The 20,835-nt window shown below is 43.0% G+C and overlaps 3 protein-coding genes across 3 annotated transcripts; all 3 read left to right on the top strand.

Moving 5' to 3' along the window:
• Positions 1–1,039: 1,039 nt before the first annotated feature.
• Positions 1,040–8,438, top strand: LOC132533769 (coiled-coil domain-containing protein 81-like). The gene is made up of 5 exons (XM_060175800.1): positions 1,040–1,169; positions 2,285–2,440; positions 6,507–6,568; positions 7,853–8,006; positions 8,119–8,438. Exons 1-5 carry the CDS (start codon positions 1,040–1,042, stop codon positions 8,391–8,393), a joined length of 777 nt encoding a protein of 258 aa, XP_060031783.1. The 3' UTR covers positions 8,394–8,438.
• A 6,573-nt stretch (positions 8,439–15,011) lies between these two features.
• Positions 15,012–16,630, top strand: LOC132533768 (coiled-coil domain-containing protein 81-like). The gene is made up of 3 exons (XM_060175799.1): positions 15,012–15,254; positions 16,078–16,171; positions 16,463–16,630. Exons 1-3 carry the CDS (start codon positions 15,067–15,069, stop codon positions 16,628–16,630), a joined length of 450 nt encoding a protein of 149 aa, XP_060031782.1. The 5' UTR covers positions 15,012–15,066.
• A 545-nt stretch (positions 16,631–17,175) lies between these two features.
• On the top strand, positions 17,176–20,222 carry LOC132533767 (coiled-coil domain-containing protein 81-like). The gene is made up of 4 exons (XM_060175798.1): positions 17,176–17,250; positions 18,348–18,520; positions 19,658–19,736; positions 19,942–20,222. Exons 1-4 carry the CDS (start codon positions 17,176–17,178, stop codon positions 20,164–20,166), a joined length of 552 nt encoding a protein of 183 aa, XP_060031781.1. The 3' UTR covers positions 20,167–20,222.
• Positions 20,223–20,835: the final 613 nt, after the last annotated feature.

Below are 20,835 nucleotides of genomic sequence, written 5' to 3'. Positions count from 1 at the left end.
GCAACAATGATGTCAATAACAACAATAATAACCACAAGGATGATAAAACAACAAGGGCAACAAAAAGGGGGGGGGACACAAAAACCTCTAGGACTGGTGGAGGTACCAAGCCCCAGCAATAACACCAGAAACAGAAAAACAAACAAACAAAAAACAATAAAAAACTTTGTGAGAACTATGGTTATTTTGTGGTGGGGGTAAGGGTGTCACATAACTCTGGTCGTGGGTGTAATGTGCAACTATACCCTTGTAATCTTACCATCTTGTCAGCCATTATCATATCACTGATAATAGTGAAAAAAGTTCATCCCAGCTGTAAACTCATTTTTTTATTTAAGAAAATAACATTAAAAAAAAAAAGTCAACCTAAACTGGAGTTGGTGTATTGCACCAAAGTAAAAGATTCTGGGGTGGGTGTGTGGTAGAGTCCTGGAAAATGATGACAGAGGACCTAGTGGGGGTTTTATTGTTATGTGTAAAACTGAGAAATGTTATGCATGTAGAAGCTATTGTATTTACTGTGGAATGTAAAACATGAATCCCCAAAAAGTAAATTTAAAAACATAAAAATAAAAATTAAAAGAAAATATGAAAGAGGGGGAAAAAACCGTCAACAGAGAGAGTCAGAGTGACAGCCTGTGGAACATATCTGGCAGCAACATTCTAGCAAAGGGGTGGGGGCTGGGGGCCAGGCGCCCAGGTGATGACCTCTGAGCCTTTGTTGCTTGCTTGCCTGGCCACGCCCCTTCTCCAGGTTGCCCAGATTTTCTCTCTGAATCCTGAGAGTGCAGGAGGGCAGGAACCTAGCTCCTCTGTAACACTGCCCTTCTGGGAGTCTTGCCCAAAGTACTGAGCCCAGGGGGTGTGGAGGGGAGGCTAGGAAGAGCCTTTGCCCTTATATTAAAAAAAAAAAAAAAAAAATTCAAATCGCTCATTCAGTTATAGCGTAATTTCGAGGCACAGTCGGAAGTCAGACAACCCCCGTGCCTGCCTTGGTGGGCGAGCCCCACCGCCCACCTCCTTTGGGAGGGTGGGCATCATGCGCCCTGCGGACAAGACAGGCCTCGGCCCTTCTGCCGCCATGGGCGCCACTGCAGAAGAGTTGACGATCTGGAGACAGCACATGAATAAGAACAAGCTGCACACCCTAGCTCGGCTGAGCCGGGATGGTAAGGACACCACCCACCCCTCTGTGTCCCTCTCCGTGGGCAGGCTGGCTGGGCTGGGGGGCGGGTAGGAGGAATCCACACTATGACAGCCTGGGGTGCCCCAAACTCTTATATGATCTGTATACTGGCACCAAGTCTGTGTCCAATAAATGCCACTCAACACAGCCACCTCCTGGCTTCCTGGCCAGGACTAGACAGCCGGTGGCGTCCCTGATTCCTGGGGTTGTGTTGTGTTAAGAAACTGGGGTGAGGAGGGCCCAAGTTCAAGGCCCCAGTTCCCACCTTCAGAGGGTGGAGATTTTAGGAGCAGTGGAGTAGTGCTGCAGGTATCTCTTCAGTTTCTCTTGCACTTTCTCTCTCCCCCTCTGTTGGAAAGTAAGGAGGGGGAAACCATAAAAAGAGCTGCTTAATGTTTGGGAGAGGACCAGAGCAGCATCCCCTAGAAGACTTTCTAGGCTTGTTTGAAAGAGGATGCTGATCTCTTGGCAAAACAGATGCCTCAAGAATGGCACCACCACTACCATTAAGTCACTGGGCTCTTGCCCAGACTCTCACTAAATGATGTGAGATGAACCAGGAAGAGGCATCTCTTCTTTCCCTTCCCTGACATCTATTCGACTTCCATATTTTTATAAGAACTTTATTCTGCTGTCAGGAACAGGAGTGCTATGGTGTTTTGGTTCACTGTCAGTCGTCTTCCTCTGTGGGACATTTAATTACTTTCCCAGCTTTCACATTTCCATTAAATTATAGTTAAAACATTTCTTACTAAACATCAGCTGATTTTTCTCCCAGAAACAAATTCTGAAATTAAACATCACAGGTAATGATTGTATAGGTCTTCTTTTTAAAAAATATTTTTAAATTATTTATTTACTTATTTCCTTTTGTTGCTCCTGTTCTTTTATTGTTATTGTTGTTGCTATTAATGTCATAGTTATTGAATAGGGCAGAGAGAAATGGAGAGAAGAAAAAGATAGATACCTGCAGCAGACCTGCTTCACCCTTTCAACCCACTGCACTACCGCCCGACTCCCGATGTTATGTGTCTTAAGAAATCTATGCCTGGGCAAATTTCTCAGTTTTTTTCTTGATTTCTTTCTAAATTTTGGTAGTATTCTTTTCATCAAGCCATTTGGAGAGCCCATTCTGTGGCTTGGTGTGGCTAGAGGTCAGTTGCCTGGGAGATGAGTATGTCACAAAGGCCACCCTGACTGCCAGTCACCAGGTCATAAAGGTGGACATTGTTGGGGAATCAGTATGTGACAAAGGTCAGCCTGGATGCAAAGTCCCAGGTCATAAAGGTGGACATTGCCCAGCACCACCAAGTGTATGGCTGTGTGCTGGGTACTGGGGAACTGATCAAAGTCAAACATTTTGAATTTATAACCTAGTGTTGGGAGATACACAAAACCCAGTAAGCACAGATATAAATGCACATGTATAGTGAGTGTGAGGAGTAATTTGTATGGTTATAAGGAATGCTTTTTTTAAATTTCCTTATTGGGGGATTAATATATTCATTTAACAGTAAATACAGTAGTTTGTAGATGAATAACATTTCTCATGTTTTCCACATAACAATACAACCCCTCTGCCATCATATTCCAGGACCTGAACTACAAGAAAGACATTTACAGAGGGCGAGGGTGAGGTATGTTTCAAGGCTGACTAAAGAAGGGGGAGATGTGAAGTGAGAATCAGGATCAGTGGAGCAGGAGAGGAAGATTTTTTTTTTTTTTTTTTGGTAGAGGGAACAAGGAGAACAAACACACTTAACTGAGGGTGGATGGACAGTTTGTGGAAGGAGGTGAAAGACAACACTATGGCTGCTGTCTGACTGGGCATGGAAGTATGTGATTTTTTTTTCCCACCAAGGTTATAGTTAGGGTGTAATGTTGGTAATACAAAGTCAGAACTCCTGGCAGCAATATTTTCCTTTTCTTTTTTAATAGGACATCAGAATTTAGAGAGTAGGGAGAGAGAAAGATAGACACCTGCAGTCCTGCTTCAGTGCTTGTGAAACATTCCCACTGCAGGTGGAGAGCCAGGACTCAAACTCAGGTCCTTGCACAAAAAACTATGTGCACTTAACCCAGCCAAAGTGTTTGCTTAATGAGAGGAAAAAGTCATGTTATTCGGGGCACTGTCAGTCACATCACATAGGTTGGCATTGAGGATAATCCTAATGAGGGGGTAGAAGAGAAGTGAACCCCCAAGATCTGTGCTGGGAAACACTGGCTCAGGTGGCAGTGTGGAGAATTAAGTGGATGTCGGGATTGCCTTTATGAGTGATCTAAGTGACAGCTCAGGTGGTGGCACAGTGAATAAGATGTTGGACTCTGTTTCATGTATTTGTTATTTGTTTGCATAGAGAGTACAAAAGTTCACAAGAACAAAGTTTCATTTAAGGAGTTGGAGGCTGGGCTTGAACCTGGATAGCACACATGGCAAAGTACTTCAGTGTCCAAGGAAGCATTTTGCTGGCCCAGGTTGTTGGATTTTCAAGCTTGAAGTCTCAAGAATAATTCCATGACATCCTATGCGCAAAAATGGTTCTCTGATTCTGTCTCTTTCTCTCTACTAATTCTTTTCCTCGTAGGGTTCCCCCCTCCGCAGCCCTCCCCCATGTTTTAAACTTTAATCAGGAAAATGAAAAGGCCACACACTAGAGAAGCATGTGGGCCACTCAGGCAAAAATGGATGACCTAACGTGGAACAATTGTTTCCTTTCAGAGTTATCTAAGAGAGAAAGGATGGCGATTTGGCCTGAATTGGTAGAATGAAATGTAGAGAGTGGACAGACTTAAAGGACAGATGTGAAAATCTATTGGTTACAGTGATGTAGTAAATGATAGGATATAGCAGAAAGGAACTTTCCAAGCAGCTTTTGAGTTTGGATCTATGCAAGTGAATCAAGTGATGATGCTATTCGTCGAGAGCAAAAGCCTACATCAAAGACAAGATTTAAAGGAAGCCCGATTCTGGCTTTAAGTGAGTTAGGTGTGGTTTTTCCCAGAGCACTGATTTTTGTTGGCTTATGGCTGTGCTGGGAATTGACTGTTGGACCTCAGAGCTTCAGGCTTGAGTCTTTTTGTATAACCATTGTGCTATTTATTTCTCCAGTCCAAGCATATCGATTGTGGGATATTCAGGTAGGAAGTCACATGCATAGGATCAAAAATGTGATTTTGTGTGAGTGTGTTGGTGGTAGAGAGTTGGGGGGAGGGAACCTTGGCTTTTGAATTTGCCTTTGGCAGAGATTGGCATAGTGATGGTTGGCAAGGCCCTGGGCATGATGTAAGCAGAGGGGATGGAGGGAAATAAGAGAATGTGGAGCTAGACCTCAACAAGCTCCAACACTGATGCCTAAATTGAGCTAGTGAACCTGCTGAGGGAACTGAGAAGAAATGGCATAGAGACACAGGGAATCCCAAGAGAGAATGGTGCCACAAAGCCATCCTTTGATGCCACAAGCCCTCATCGCCAGGGCACAGTGGGTGCATGCCAGGTGAGCTTGTCGGCAAGGTAACAGTGTCAGTGACTCCTGCAAAAACCTCACGGTTGAAGGACAGACAAGTATTTTCAAATATAAAAGTCATATTCCAATTCTCTGACACACTGGCATATTGGGGCATCAGAAAAACTAGTTCAATACCAAGTCTGTAAGGTTTCCAAGTCTATTCCAACTGAACTGCAGAGGACTGAAACTGTTCTAGAGGGCACCAGGTGGTATCCCACGGGCTTATGTGCACATAGTGCAAACTGCAAGGAGCTGCACAAAGATCCTGTTTCAACCCCTTGGTTCTCCACGAGCAGGGGGGTCAATTCACAAGTGGTAAAGCAGGTCTGCAGGTGTCTTTCTCTTCTCTGCACTATTTTCTCCTCTCAATTTCTCTCTGTCCTATCCAAAAAAAGAAAAAAAGGAAAGAAAAAAAGGTGTCCAGGAGCAATGGGTTCATAGTGCAGGCACTAAGCTCCAATAGCCCTGGAGGAAAAAAAAGAAAAACTTCTTGGAGTGAATACTGTGCATGTGTTCTCTGTCTTCAATGAGAAGTAGGAAATATCAGGTCAAAGGAATTTAATGCTGCTCTTATTAGGACATCTATTAAATTCTTAAAAGCAAAACCACACAGTGGATTTGTATAGTATCCAGATGAAGAAACACGACTCTTACCTTTCCAATTTAGCTCTCACAAGCCTTTCTACTAGCATTTGGTTGCAAGAAATATTGTTTCTCTGGGTCCCAACTAGGTCATTTCCTTTTTGAATAGATGTGTTTCCTGAAATCTGAGCTGCCTGCCTCAAATCTACATAAAAGACAGTAGGTTTGACGCACTAACTTGGAAAGGGCTCCCCTATATCCAGATAGTGAGATTCTATTTTATTCCTGTGTATATTTGATTGTGATGAAATTTTAACTTGGGGGGTACAAGTTGGACTAGGTTGGAGAATCTTCTTTTGTGCTTAGCTTCCAGGAGGAGAATTCTTTTGGTAATGAAAATATGATAGGATAGAGGAAATACCTGAACAGATTCAGAGCTTGTCTGGAGGTTCAATCAGGGGAGCACAGCTACTCATATACCTTCACCCAAAGACCGGTCACCTCTACTTAGGGAAGGCCATCCTCCTCGACAGAGCACACGGCTTTGGGAGGGTCACACATGGAGTGATGATGGAGCAAGGGGACACCCACCTAACCAGGCAGATGAGCCAAATCAACCTGGCATTCAGTGGGGTGACAGATGTCACAACCAGATCGCCCTCACATTCCCTGATCAGTTTTAATACATTAATTAGCCATGATTTAGACCATGGTTTAGAGAATAGGGCAAAATCTTAGTCTTTGACTGACTTACTTTTAGTACTTGGCTTACCATAACATATGTTTTGGGGTAGGTTTCCACCACCCAGTTTGTCTCCAATGTCCATAAGAGCAATTACTAGTTCTCCTTCAACAACCTGTACTTCAGTCCTAGGACATCAGAAAAAAACTGTGTATAACTTCCACATACTGGAAGTGAAAGACTGTGGTATCTCTGTCTCGGGTAGTGGTTTGGGGGTGGGGGAATATTCCAGTGAATTGAGCAGTTTGCTTTATTCCATAAAGATTTCCTTCAAGTACATATCATGATGTACTATTTATTACATATTTACAGAGCTTAGCAGGGGTAAAGTTAAACAATCAGGGAAACTGACTTTCAGGAAGGACCTTATTTCTGTCTGTTTCTAGCTATGAATGACTTGCTATTTGAAGGAGTCTTTTGCATTTGCATTTGGATAGTGACAGGGTATTTACATAAATCAAATTGTGTTTTTGTTTTCTTTGAATTTCAGAAGTCTCTATGATATGGAGCCACGTTTCTGACTTTATTCTACGACAGCTGAGGCTGCAAAAGGTAGGACTTCGGAAGGTGACTTGACAGTAGAGCACTGACCCTGCACACATGCCTGAGGTCTTGAGTGTGAAGCCTGGCACTGGCTGTGTTGGAGTGGTGCTCTGGTATCATGCTCTCTCATCTCTCTGTCTCTCTCTGTCTCTGTCTCTGTCTGTCTGTCTGTCTGTCTCTCTCTCTCTCTCTCTCTCTCTCTATATATATATATATATATATATGCAACTATAGCATCCCTATAGTTTCTCTTAATATTATAGCTTTCGAGCTAGAAATGGACCTAATCTATGATCCTGTAATTCCTCTCCTGGAGACATATCCTAAGGAACACAACACACCCATCCAAAAAGATCTGTATACACATATGTTCTTGGCAGCACAAGTTGTAATAGCCAAAACCTAGAAGCAACCCAGGTGTCCAACAACAGATGAGTGGCTGAGCAAGTTGTGGTATATATATATTAAAGTACTACTTAACTATAAAAGTGGTGACTTTGGGAGTAAGGCTGTAGCGCAGCGGGTTAAGCGCAGGTGGCGCAAAGCACATGGACCGGCATAAGGATCCCGGTTCGAACCCCATCTCCCCACCTGCAGGGGAGTCACTTCACAGGCAGTGAAGCAGGTCTGCAGGTATCTGTCTTTCTCTCCCCCTCTCTGTCTTCCCCTCCTCTCTCCATTTCTCCTGTCCTATCCAACAACGATAACAACAATAATAACTACAACAATAAAACAACAAGGGCAACAAAAGGGAATAAATAAGTAAAATAAAAAATAAAAAAAGTGGTGACTTCACTGTTTACAGCCAATCTTGGATGGACCTTGAAAAATTCATTTTAAGTGAAATAAGTCAGAAACAGAAGGATTAATATGGGTTGCTCTCACTCTCAGGCAGAAGTTGAAAATCAAGATCAGAAAGGAAAACACATGTAGAACCTGAACTGGAATGGGTGTATTGCACCAAAGTAAAAAACTCTAGGGTGGGTGGGTGGGGAGAATACAGATCAAAGAAAGATGACAGAGGACTTAAGGGGGGTTGTATTATTATATGGAAACTGGGAAATTTTATTCATGTACAAACTATTGAATTTACTATTGAATTTAAAACATTAATTTCCCAATAAGGAAATTTTTTAAGAAAGAAAAATATAGCCTTTGAATTGGTTATATTTTATGCAAACATCATTTGAAAACTTTTAGTCTAAAATTCTCTCAGGATTCGTCTTTATCATCCCTTCAGAGAAGTCAGCATGTGGTTCTTTTCTTCCCACCTTCTGTTTGCTTCGTTTCTAGGGGGTCTACATACCTGCTTTTGGGACATTTACTTTTATGAGGCAAAAACTAGATGCTGGGAACAGGTTTAGCTCTATCCAGATACCGATCTTTATCATGTCAGAGAAGCTATTGCAGCTGCATGGACTACGACAAACTAAGGTCCACACACCTGGTAAGTAGCTCTACTGGCTAAACCTTTCCCATTAAAAGAGAGACAGTTATTTCTGAGTATCTGCCATCTGCTCACTGTCTTTCCCCCACACAACTGTCCTTTTCTCTTCCAGGGGATATTCCCGTTGTACCACTGAATTTTATCATGGTTGCCATAGCGGGGCATTATAGCAGGGACACAGTCGAAGGATGCATTAAAGAAACTCTGCAGCTCTTATCACGATCAATCTGCACACGAAAGAAAGTTGAATTTACTTTCCAAGGAATCGGTATCCTTACAATTGAAAATGACAAAGTAAAAATGAAATTTTTTCAGGACTTCTTGTCTGCAGTGGATACAAGTGGCAATCTGGAAAAAGGTATTGCAAAGGTAATGTTGACCTTCTAATTATTTCTCTTTCTTACAGTTCTGAATTGTCTATAGAGGTGTCACCCTTCAGTGTTGGCCTGTCTTAGATGACAAGTGCCCCTTGGGCAAAGAAAGGCTTGATTCTAAGTGTCTTACTCAGATAAAATGGCCAGAAGGATAAAACATCTGAAGGACTGAGCCAGGGACAGGGGAAAATATGGTTTAAAAGTATCTTACTGAGAGTTGGGAAGTAGTGCAGCGGGTTGAGCACAGTAGGCCCAAAGTGCAAAGACTGGCATGAGGATCGTGGTTTGAGTCTGCAGGTGTCTATCATTCTCTCCCCGTCTCTGTCTTCCCCTCTTCTCTCCATTTCTCTCTGTCCTACCCAACAACAAAGACTTCAATAAGGACAATAACTACAACAATAAAACAACAAGGGCAATAAAAAGAGAATAAATAAATATAAAAATAGATAAAAGTATCTCACCCACATAATTTCTTTTTTATTATTTTTATTGAGGAATTAATGTTTTATATTCAACAATAAATACAATAATTTGTACATGCATAACATTTCTCAGTCTTCCACATAACAATACAATCCCCACTAGGTTCTATGTCATCCTTTTGGAACCTGTACTCAACCACCACTGCACCAGGGAATGTTTTACGTTGTGGCAGTACACCAACTCCAGTTCGGTTTCTACTTGTGTTTTCTGATCTTGTTTTTAAGCGTCTTCCTGAGAGTGGGATCATCCATATTCATCCTTCTGTTTCTGACTTCTTTCAGTTAACATGATTTCTTCAAGCCCCATCCAATATGGGTTTACAATGGTGAAATCACCATTTTTAATAGCTGAGTGGTATTCCATTGTGTATATAGACCACAACTTGCTCAGCCACTCAACTGATGTTGGACACCTGGGTTGCTTCCAGTTTTTGGCTATTACAAATTGTGCTGCCAAGAACATAGGTATACACAAATCTTTTTGGATGTGCATGTTGGGTTCCTTAGGATATATCCCCAGGAGAGGAATTGCAGGATCATAGGGTAGGTCCATTTCTAGCCTTCTGAGAGTACTCCAGACTGTTCTCCACAGAGGTTGGACTAATTTACATTCCCACCTGCAGTGCAGGAGGGTTCCTTTGACCCTACAACCTCTGTAGTATTTGTTGCGCTACCTTTTTTGAAGTATGACATTTTCATAGGAGTGAAGTGGGATCTATTGGTTGTCTTTATTTGCATTTCTCTGCCAGTCAAAGACTTGGAGCATTTTTTCATGTGTTTCTCATCCTTTTGGATCTCTTCTGTGGTGAATATTCTGTCTATGTCTTCTCCACATTTTTGGATGGCTTCATTTGTTTTCTTGTGGTTGAGGCTGGTAAGCTCTTTATATATTTTGGTTATTAGCCTCTTGTTTGATGCAGGGCATGTGACAATCTTCTCCCATTCTGTGAGGGGTCTCTTGGTTTGGGTATTGCTTTTTTTGCTCTGCAGAATCTTTTTAATTTGATGAAGTCCGATAGGTATATATTTGCCTTAGTCTACTTTGTAACTGGATTCATTTCATTGAAGATGTCTTTAATATTTATGTGGAAAAGAGTTCTGCCAATATTTTCCTCTAAGTATCTGATAGTTTCTGGTCTAACATCCAAGCCCCTGATCCATTTAGAATTTACTTTTGTGTTTGGTGGTTCACATTCATTCCTCTGCATGTTTCAACCCATTTTCCCAACACCATTTGTTGAAGAGACTCTGCTTTCCCCCTTTTAATAGTCTGGGCACCTTTGTCAAAGACTAGATGTCCAGTGTGTGGGGGCTTACTTCTGGGTTCTTGGTTCTATTCCACTGGGCAGTGTGTCTATTCATGTTCCATTACCTAGAAGGTTTGATTACAAGGACCCCATAAAACAATTTGAGGTCAGGGAGTGTGATCCTCCAGTTCTGTTCTATCTTCTCAAGATTATTTTTGACAATTATAGGTCTTTTTGGTTCCAGATAAACATTTGTAGAATTCGTTTTATACTCCTACAAGATGTGTATGGATTCTTGATGGGGATAGCATTAAATTTGTATATGGCCTTGGGCAGTATATTCATTTTAATGATGATAATTCTTCCAACCTTTGAACATGGAATTATCTTTCCACTTCTTTGTGTCTTTTTCAATTTCCTTGATTAGTGACTCACAATTTTAGTATACAAGCATTTCACTTCTTTGGTTAGGTTTATTCCTAGATATTTTATTTTTTTGTTCTTGTTGTTGCTGTAGGAAAAGGAATTGATTTCTCGATTTTTCTTCTTCTAACATAGTGTTTGCACAGAGGAATGCCACTGAATTTGAATATTAATTTTGCAGCCTGACACCTTACTGTATTGCTTAATGATTTCCTAAAGCTTCTGGCTGGATTTCCTAGGTTTATCTATGTATACTATCATATCATCTGCAAATAGGGAGAATTTGACTTCTCTTACAATATGTATGCCTTTAATTCCTTGCTCCTGCGTGAAAGCTTGGGCAAGAACTTCCAAAACTATGTTGGGTAGTAATGGTGGTAGTAGGCAGCCCTGTCTAGTACCTGATATGTGTGGAAATGCTTACAGTTTTTCACCATTGAGTATGATTTTGGCTGTAGGGTTCTGAGGGATCAGAGCTCCAGGACACATTGGTGGGGTTATCTGTCCAGGGAAGTCTGGTTGGCATCGTGCTTGCAGCTGCATCCTGTTGGCTGAAAAGAGAGTTAAAATGTAAAGCCAAACATGTTTTTGACTGATTATGAACCTAAAGGCTAGAATGGCACAAATGAAGAGTTGGGGGTGGTCTCCATTCTCTGCTAATAGGCGTATTTTAGTTATATTTGTTTTTTAAGCTTTATTTTTTTTATTTACAAAAGGAGACAATAACAGAACTGTAGGATACTAGGGGTACAACTCCACACAATTCCCACCACCCGATCTCCATATCCCATCTCCTCTCCTGATAGCTTTCCTATTCTCTATCCCTCTGGGAGTATGGACCCAAGGTCATTTTGGGTTGCAGAAGGTGGAAGGTCTGGCTTCTGTAATTGCTTCCCCACTGAGCATGGGCTTTTACTCATTGATCCATACTCCCAGTCTGCCTCTCTCTTTCCCTAGTAGGGTGGATCTCTGGGGAAGTGGAGCTCCAGGACACATAGGTGGTGTCATCAGTCCAGGGAAGTCTGGTCGGCATCATGCTGGCATCCGGAACCTGGTGGCTGATAAGAGAGTTAACATACAAAGCCAAACAAATTGTTGAACAATCATGGACCTTAAGGTTGGAATAGTGGAGAGGAAGTGTTAGGGGGGGTACTCACTGCAGACCAGTGTACTTGTGTACTTCTGCTTTCAGGTATATATTTTTCCTTGGTTTATGGACACATGTGAACATATGCTCTATCTCAGGGGACCTGGTCTATATCTGGGTTTGGGGACTTTATTGGGGAGTGGACCACCTGGAATGGAATTAGAGAATACTATGAAAGGAAAGGTCTCTCCTGAGTGATGAAGCTGAAGGGTTGTCGTTCCACACCTGAAGTCTCTGGACACAGTCTGAAGTGAAGCATGCTGGGGTGGTACTCGTTGCGTTGATTAGGTTGTGATCGGCGGATGCAATATTATTTGACATGAATTGAGAGAAGCATGCAGGAAAGTCCAAAGGGCCTGAGGATATACTAGTTTTTTTTCTCCCTGAGCCTGAAATGTTATATGCAGATGGATCCTAGTTATTGTCTGGGGAGATGATGTCATGGCTGGAAAAAGGACCAGAAAGCTGGATCAGGGAAGAGAGTAGCTTCCAAATATGCTAAAGGTATATAAATATTGTTGACTGTAAACCCCATCTATTGGATCTGATCTGTTGCCCTACTTCAGCTTAGGAGCCTATTTGATTGACCTCTGTATCCCTTTAGATCAAACCTCACATTCTGGATCATCAGTAAGAACATTCCAATTGCCCCAAAATTAGGACCCATCTTCCTCAGGTGTAGCATAGAGTATGTGGTCCAGCCTCATTTCAGAGGATGGAACATTCTCTACTGTTGTTGATTTGAGTGCAAGGACCTGTGGGGGTCCACAAAGGGATCTGTTTTGTTGTTCCTGATACAGATGACTGGTAACAATGGAGAAAGGGATTTATTTGAGGTCAAGGCCCATCATGTCTGTTTGGGAGTCTCAGAACTCCCAGACTAGGGCCCCAGCTTGATGGGGTGGCCTGATAGTGACTAAAGAGTCATTGTTAAAGTATGCCAGTCTCTTGCCCTTATTGAGCTTTTGCTGTCTTTGCTTTGATAAGGATATCTTGGGAGTAAGTATAATAGGAAATAGGGAAGGAACTTCCCTATTCTTTATCCCTCTGAGAGTATGGACTCATGATCATTATGGGGTGCAGAAGGTGGAAGGTCTGGCTTCTGTAATTGTTTCCCTGTTGAACACTGGCATTGGCTGGTCAATCCATATTCCCAGCCTGTCTCTCTCTTTCCCTAGTGGGGCAGAGATCTGAGATAGGTGTGTCTCCAGGTGGAGTCATCTGCCCAGGGAAGTCAGGTTGGCATCATGGTATCATCTGGAACCTGGTGGCTGAAAAAGAGTTAATATAGAAAGCTGAACATATTGTTGACTAATCATGAACCTAAAGGCAACAATATTGCAGATGAAGATTTGGGGTCTCTGTTTTGGAAAAAACAGGTTTGTCTATTTTAGGTTTATTCTAAGGGCTCCATTTTTGCCTGAGCCTAACAGCTGATATGCAGGTGGACACAGGTTACTGTCTGGGGAAATGGTGTCATAGTTGGAAAAGGGACTAGAAAGCTGGATCTGGGAGAAGAGTCAGAAGATCGTTATTAAATGGGGGGCGGGGGGGGGTAAGCTTGAGGCTTTAGTCACTGAGCATCCAACAAGCCAGCCTTCCAGTAGCATTGCTTCCAGGGAGCCTGTGAGGTGTCTGGGTCCTGGACTATAGACCAGCTATAAATCTCCTCTCTCCTTTTTCTCCAGACACCTCAAAGTGTAAATTCAACTTTAGCAAACATCAAAAATTCGAAGAGAAGTCCAAACTGTGTTCTTTCATTCCCCAGGTGAGTGCCTTACCCCACAGGTTCCATGGACCGATCAACCCTGGCCTCCCAAACACTCTGCCAACCACATACCACTCTGACAGCCCTGTATTGAATCTGGTGACAGAACTAGAAAAGTCACATTCAAACTGAAACCAAAACCCAAAGGCATCCCCTCCCCCCCAGAGTATGAGTACCTTTTGAGACCTCAGTTTAGAAGAGGCAGGTCACAGTCAGACTCAGGCTAAAAAAGAAAAGAGTCTTCAGTCTGTGATTTCTGCATAACAAAGTCCAGGCACTCACTCATGGAGAGAAGTAGGTTTATTTCAGTATTATCAGGCTGGGTGGGGTGCTGCTCAGAACTGAGAATTCTCCTAGTTTCTTATTCAGATCCAGTGAGCAGGCAAACCTTTTGGTCCATTCCTAGAATTGAATTTGAATTAAAAGGAAATAATGAAACACTGGAAAAAATTGAACAACCTAAACTGAGGAAATCTGTGTTAAGAATGAAGTCAGACAAAGATGATGTGCAAGGTAGGCCAACGATTTTAGCTGTTTTCTCTTTTCTGCTAAGCAGCAGGGCATTGTTGCTGAGCAACTCCTGTGCCGAAAATCAGTACCATTAGAGTTATAAGAAATGTGTTCTTCTAAGAAACTGGTCTTCTAGAATTTTCTTTTTTTAATTTTATAATTATTTATTTTCCCTTTTGTTGCCTGTTTTTTATTGTTGTTGCAGTTGTTATTGTCATTGATGATGTTGTTGTTGGATAGGACAGAGAAATGGAGAGAGGAGGGGAAGGCAAGAGGGGGGAGAGAAAGACAGACACCAGCACACCTGCTTCACTGCTTGTGAAGCGACTCCTCTGCAGGTGGGGAGCCAGGGGCTAGAACTGGGATACTTACACTGGTCCTTGTGTTTTGTGCCACTGGCATTTTTCCAGCTGCGCTATCACCTGACTCCCAAGAAATATGCTCTTCTAAGAAATAGCTCTTCTAGAATTTTCTATCTCACCTTAACTCTAATCCCTGAGATTCTCAACTAAGACTCTTTGCTGGCTCTCTACTACTTAAAAGAGTCAAAGTTCAGATGGCTACCGGGGGAGGGAAGTGGCCTAGGTAGGTAACAGAAATGCATCAAGTGAGCTGCATGTAACATGTTCCATATATATATATTCTGAGTAGGAGTTTACAACTGTCTTATATGGCTTAATAGAAAATAGTAGGATTCTCATGTCTGTAGCTGATGTGACTTTGGTTGAAACATATGTAGAAACACAAAGGTTTTCTTAATTTTTTTCTAAGTTACTGGAGATAGCTAGAAGTTGCCAGACAATGTTTTGAGGACTGTTCCTTTCATAAAGAGATTTTACTTGTTATCTTAAGTTGTTATTTATGCAATCTTTCCCTTTCACTTTCTTCCCTTCTCTCTATCTCTCTCTCTCTCTGTATCTGTCTCTGTGTCTCTCTGCCAAGGATTGAACCTGTGATTTAAGAGCATCAGACACAAAAAAGTCTTTTGCATAACCACTATGCTATCTCCCTGGCCCATTATGCATTAGATTAAGCACTTAGCACAATTGGTGTAGAGTAAGAATGTGTTATCTGTTCCTATTGTATTTTTCTCTCTTCATTGTATCTATATGACCATTAAAGCCTCAAAGGAAAAGACTGAAAGGAAACTTAACTCTTTCTCTTATTCTACAGTCAACTTTCTACCTAGACCTCCAGGTCAAAAACCCACTCCAGCATCTGGAAATATTGCACCCGTAATATTGCCTACCACAGTGGAACCTAATAAGACTGTCTTTACAAAAACAAGAACCAAAAGGTAACATGATGGTCTTTTGTGGGGGGTTAGGTGGGGATCACACTTTACTAACTGTAGTCTGAGTCTTATCTTGATTCAGGGATATTAGATGTTTCCATGCATGCCTTTACATGGTGTCCCTGCATTTGTGCTCCATGGTGAGGACTGCAGAGATGTTCAGGGCTCACAGTCTATCAGGGGGAAGCTAGGTGTGCATGGTCATTAGCAGTGCCAAATACACTGGAGACCTCACTTACCTTGCTTAGTAACTTTGCTTTAGAATGTTGATTCCACAGGAAGAGGGTTTGTGTGTGTGTGCGTGTGTGTGTGTGTTTGTGTGTGTGTGTGTGTGTGTGTTCACTGCACCTCCCATGCCTGAGAAAGTGCAGTCAGTAATGCTCAAAAGTCAAATGTAAACAAGCATGCTATTATTGAAATCCAGGCTTATCAAACACATAGGTCGCTCACCTGTACAATGCAGAGCTCTGAAGAGAACCACTGAGCTATCTTCCTTTGGCTATATTTGCCTCTAATTTCACTCTGGATGTGAAATTGTGTTGTTTTTTAATATTTATTTATTCCCTTTTGCTGCCCTTGTTGTTTTATTGTTGTAGTTATTGTTATCATTATTGTTGGATAGGACATAGAGAAATGGAGAGAGAAGGGGAAGACAGAGAGAGGGGAGAGAAAGATAGACACCTGCATTTCTGCTTCTCTACTTGTGAAGCAACTCCCCTACAAGTGGGGAGCCAGGTTTGATCCTTATGCCAGTCCTTGTGCTTTGTGTCCTGTGCACTTAACCCACTGTGCTACAGCCTGACTCCCTATTGTTCTTTTCTTATAGTGTGCCACATCCACCCAGTCCATCAAAGAACACCAAAACAGAACCTAAGACCTCTGAGACTACAACTTGTAGGGATCATGAGAAAGCAGGACAGGTACCAGTCTCCTCAGACAAACAAATGATAAATGATGGGGGTGGGGGCCACTGAACACAAACAGGGCTGGGAGAACAAGGGTTCTGAGTGAACATAGACCTTGCAAATCAAGTGGAATTGTGGCCACTCCTGCAACCTGAGGACTCAGCCTATCAAACCCATTGTGCACATCGCTGTTCATATGTCTTTTTATCAAACACACTCCTGGAGAAATCCAGTCTTGGGGAGCACAGGAAGAAGTGTGAAGATAAGAAAGCAAAAGGTAGGAATAGACCCTTGGTGTCATTGTAGGAACTTTGTTACGTGTGTATGCAACGCAGGAAGGCCAACAGTGCACTGTATTCTAATGTCAAGTTGAAAAAAGAAGAAGAACAGGACGACCAAATTCTACATCAATATCAGATAATGAAAGACAAGGACACTGAATTCAAAGACCAGGTAGTAGAAAGCTTGGATTGAGAGGTGGTGCAGTGGGGGCAGCAAACAAGACAAGGCCACTGCAGATGTCCTGTGCATGTCTGCCTGGCAGTGTGCCAAATCAGGCATTTCATTTGAGAATGAAGTTTGGGTCATGGCCAGGTTTTCAGGAGCAGACTAAAGTCTTGTTTGGTGCACTACATTTTGGGGCTGAAGCTACTTTCTGATCTCCTCACAGCTTATATAAATGCATTGGGGAGGGGTTTGGAGGATGAATGGAGGGTTTACTCTACTCTGTTGCATGAGTGCAGGGAAGAACATAGACAGCCATCCATTTTCAGGTGCCATTCTGCTTGACTTGCTAGAGCCACCAGGCCTTGGGTTTGAAAAAGAAAGTTCTTGACTGGGAGACATTTTCTCAGGGAGCAAAACAAACATAGAAAAGCCCAATCAGTTTGGACTCATTTGAAACACAGTCTTTGTAGAGAGAAAGTTAGTAGCCTTCACAAACAGAATGACATTTCCAGTGTGTGTTTATTTTCTTTTTCCTTGCGAAGTTGAGACTAAAATCAGAAAAAGAAGAACGCATGAGGAATGCTGCTTATAACCTTGGTGTCGCAGATGCTATAAAATCACAGAGGAATCCGAAATGCCACTTTTCTGTAAGAGTTGTTTCTGCCTCTCTCTTGCATATAACCCTGTCTGGGAATGTTTGAACCCACCCTCTGGAGGGCACATTGAAGGGATTCCTGTGGGCTTTACAAGAGTGATACTTCCTTTCTGGGTGGGAGCTCATTCCATAGAATCTTGGGCCCCTCCCCACACCCTCAGAACTAAGGTCTCCACCTCAGTAAAACCCTCAGGTGAGCTGTAGGTGCAGAAGTTTCAAAAAACTTCATTTCAGATGGCAGTGAACATGCTTCACCACCATTTTCATGTTTTTAGTATCTTTGGCTTCTATTTTTATCTGCCTAAATCATCCTCTTTTCAAACCATTTTCTAGTTAACCTGACAACTCTTGGACTTGATAGATAGTCCATTGCATTGCCTTTGTTCACCATGCAGGGCTTTGGGACACACACACACACACACACACACACACACACACATACATACACACACACACAGACACACCATGGAGAAGAAAAAAAGACCTGTGTTGTTAAAATTCGGAGTCTCTAGCTGGCCGGGCTAGCTTCACGAGCGGGTAACAGAGACGACCAGAGACATACGGCTGGGCAGAGAAGCTGTATTTCTTTATTTAGGATCAACGATTTATAAACTAAGACAAACTAATCACCAAACAGAACTCTGCTGCCTCTTTCCCATGGCGGCGCCAAGAACTCTCTCTAACTCTGCCACTCTGGAACTCTGTTGGGGTTCCTAGGGGCGGGGCCAAGCAGGCCCTCGAAACTAACTGGACTGATGCAATTCTCTTGGTGGGGGAGAGCTAGAACAAACCAATGTAAAGCATACAACAGACCTGTGACCTCTGGTCAGTTCTGCTCAGAGTCACCTTGGAGCAGGTGAGTTCAACATGTAGCTGCTTTATCGGCACTTTGAAAAATGACTTTTCTTTCTTTTAGATAGATGGAGAAAGCAACCACAGCACTGAGGCTCCTTCAGTGTGGTAGCGCAGGGCTGAAACCCAGGTCTCACCAACGACAAAGCAGTCACTGTATAAGCCAGCTATTTTGCTAGCCCATCAGTTGCTTTCTTGCTTGTCTCAAAGAAATGAACTGCTCCTCTTTCATCCTAGAATCCATATTACTTTGCAAACCGACCAGCAAGTGCTGCTATTGTCACTGAAAAGAAAAATGAGTATACTAAGAACCTTCTCAAACAAATAGATGCCAATAGTAAACTGGCCAAGAAAAAGAAAGAAAATCAGAAAGTCTTGGAGCAACTAGAACGGCTGCAACTCAAACAAGAGTGAGTTTTGGTGGACTTGCAGGGGGACTCCAGTAGGGAAGGGTAGGGCAGCACAACTAGTGCTGCAGCACATCTTAACCAGCCAACCAGGATCCCCATGCAGCCCATCATTGCCACCATGCTTAGTGTCAGGACAGCCTTGGAGGCCAGGTACAATTGTCAGTTGGGACCATGGCCTTTGGCTTTGTGGTCAGTGGTGTTAGTAGAGGAAGAAGGGGCCAGTCTGATGGAGGGACCCTTCCAAGTGTAGGTTTATCATCAGTCTGTTGGGAGCCCAGCGCCCAGGGTAAGGAGTGTGGGGGCCCAGACTAGAAGCAGGGGCCAGGCCATCATGGAAAGTCTTCCACATACTCATACCTGCCATTCTCCTGTAGCTCAGCCTGGGATGAACATTTCTCTCAATTCCCAGTCCTGAGGAAAGAGAGTGTTTGGTTGCACTTGGCCTGAGGCTGAGCATTTGAGTCAGGGAGGAGGTCAGGAGAGCAGTGAGGGAAACTGCTGTGGGGAAGACTCCCCCAAATGGAGGTAATTCCTGCCTCCATAAAGCTAGTGTCTCTCTCTCTCTCTCCCTTGCTCCCTCCTTTCCTCCCTCCCTCCATTCCTTTCTTATTTGCCACTATGGTTATTTGGGGCCTGTTGCCCTGATGCTTCACTATTTCTGACAGTCCTTTCTCCCATCTAAGTACTAACCAGGTCCAACCCTGCTTAGATTCTGAGATCAGATGACATCGGGTGTGTTCAGGGTGGTATGGCCATAGACCTGACAGTCCTTTCTTTGATAGACTGTGATAGCTAGAGAGAAGACAGTGAGAGAGAAAGAGAGACAGAAATAGAGAGAGAGAGAGAGAAAAGGAGAGATCCCTGCAGCACTGTTCCACTGCTTGTGATACGTCTCCCTTGCAGGTGAGGACCTTGGGCCCAGGTCTTTGCACATGGCAGCATGTGTGCTCTCCTAGATGAGACAAAACCAGGCTCCAAGGCCCGTCTCAATAAGGTGTAATGGAAGCTTCCAGAAGGAAGTACCAGCTTTTATTTTCTTGGAACTTATTCCCACTATTACTTGCTAGGTGTGTTTTGATGATGTTGGTCTCCATTAGAATAAACTGTGGCCTCACCTCCTCCTCTTCCAATTATCAGGATTGATGAACAAAAAGCTGAACTGAAGAAACATCAATTTGAGGAGAGAGAAATGTATAAGAAAGCACTGGAATACCAGGTAAGTGGACGGGTTGCTATTTTGAGAACTGTACACTGCTTCCTAGCACTCTGAACGTAGGTGTGTGGAGGGTAGAATACTGGGCCCCCACCCACCTACCAGGTTTCCTCATGAGAGTTTGGGTGCCCTGGCTCCTTCCTATAAACAGTGGGTCTGTCAGTGTACCCCAATGCTGCAGACTTCACACTGGCTCTCTCTGTTCCAGCTGAAACACAGGCCTTCCAGACTGCCCATCTACGAGCCCATGGGCACCTTCACCAACTTTGGGCAGAATGAAAAGACCCTGGAGGCCGAGAAGCGGCAGAGAAATATTGAATATATGAAGCAGCAGGTGGAAGCCGCTCTAGGCCACAGAAGACAGCGTGTCCTCAACCAAATAAAAAATCTGCAGCAAGAAAAAAAAATGCTTCAGAAAAACCAAGAAAAGTAAGGGGCCTGGCCCTTCCTTCCTCACCATAACCCTCTCCTCCTTTCTCTCCCTCTCCTCCCCCACCCCTTGACAACAACCTTAATAGAAACATGTGTGGACACGTGGAGAGTCATGACTGACCCTAGCTCGCCCCAGCCTGCTTCTCATCTCTACTCCCTAGTCAACTTCTGAGGCTGTTGCATGTCACAAACCTCCTTATGGGATGAGTATAAATACAATATGAGTATAAATACAATAGTTTGCACATGCATAGCATTTCTCAGTTTTCCACATAACAATGCAAACCGCACTAGATGCTCTGTCATCATTTTTGGACATGGACACTGCCCCCCCCCCACTGCACCCCAGAGTCTTTTACTTTGGTGCAATACAGCAACTGCCGTTCTGGTTCTACTTGTGCTTTCTCTTCTGATACTGTTTTTCAACTTCTGCCTGGGAGTGAGATCTTCCCATATTCATCCTTTTTCTGACTTATTTCATTTAACCTGATTTCTTCACACTCCATCCAAGATGGGCTGAAAATGGTGAAGTCACCATTTTTTTTTATTATCACTGAATAGTATTCCATTGTGTATATAGACCACAACTTGCTCAGCCACTCATCTGTTGGACACCTGGGTTGCTTCCAGGTTCTGGCTATTACAAATTGTGCTGCTTACGAACATATGT

This window comes from Erinaceus europaeus, chromosome 17, assembly GCF_950295315.1.
Source record: "Erinaceus europaeus chromosome 17, mEriEur2.1, whole genome shotgun sequence".
Taxonomy (NCBI): Eukaryota; Metazoa; Chordata; class Mammalia; order Eulipotyphla; family Erinaceidae; genus Erinaceus; species Erinaceus europaeus.
Note: the sequence above shows the minus strand (reverse complement) of the source record. Positions and strands in the feature narration are given on the sequence as shown.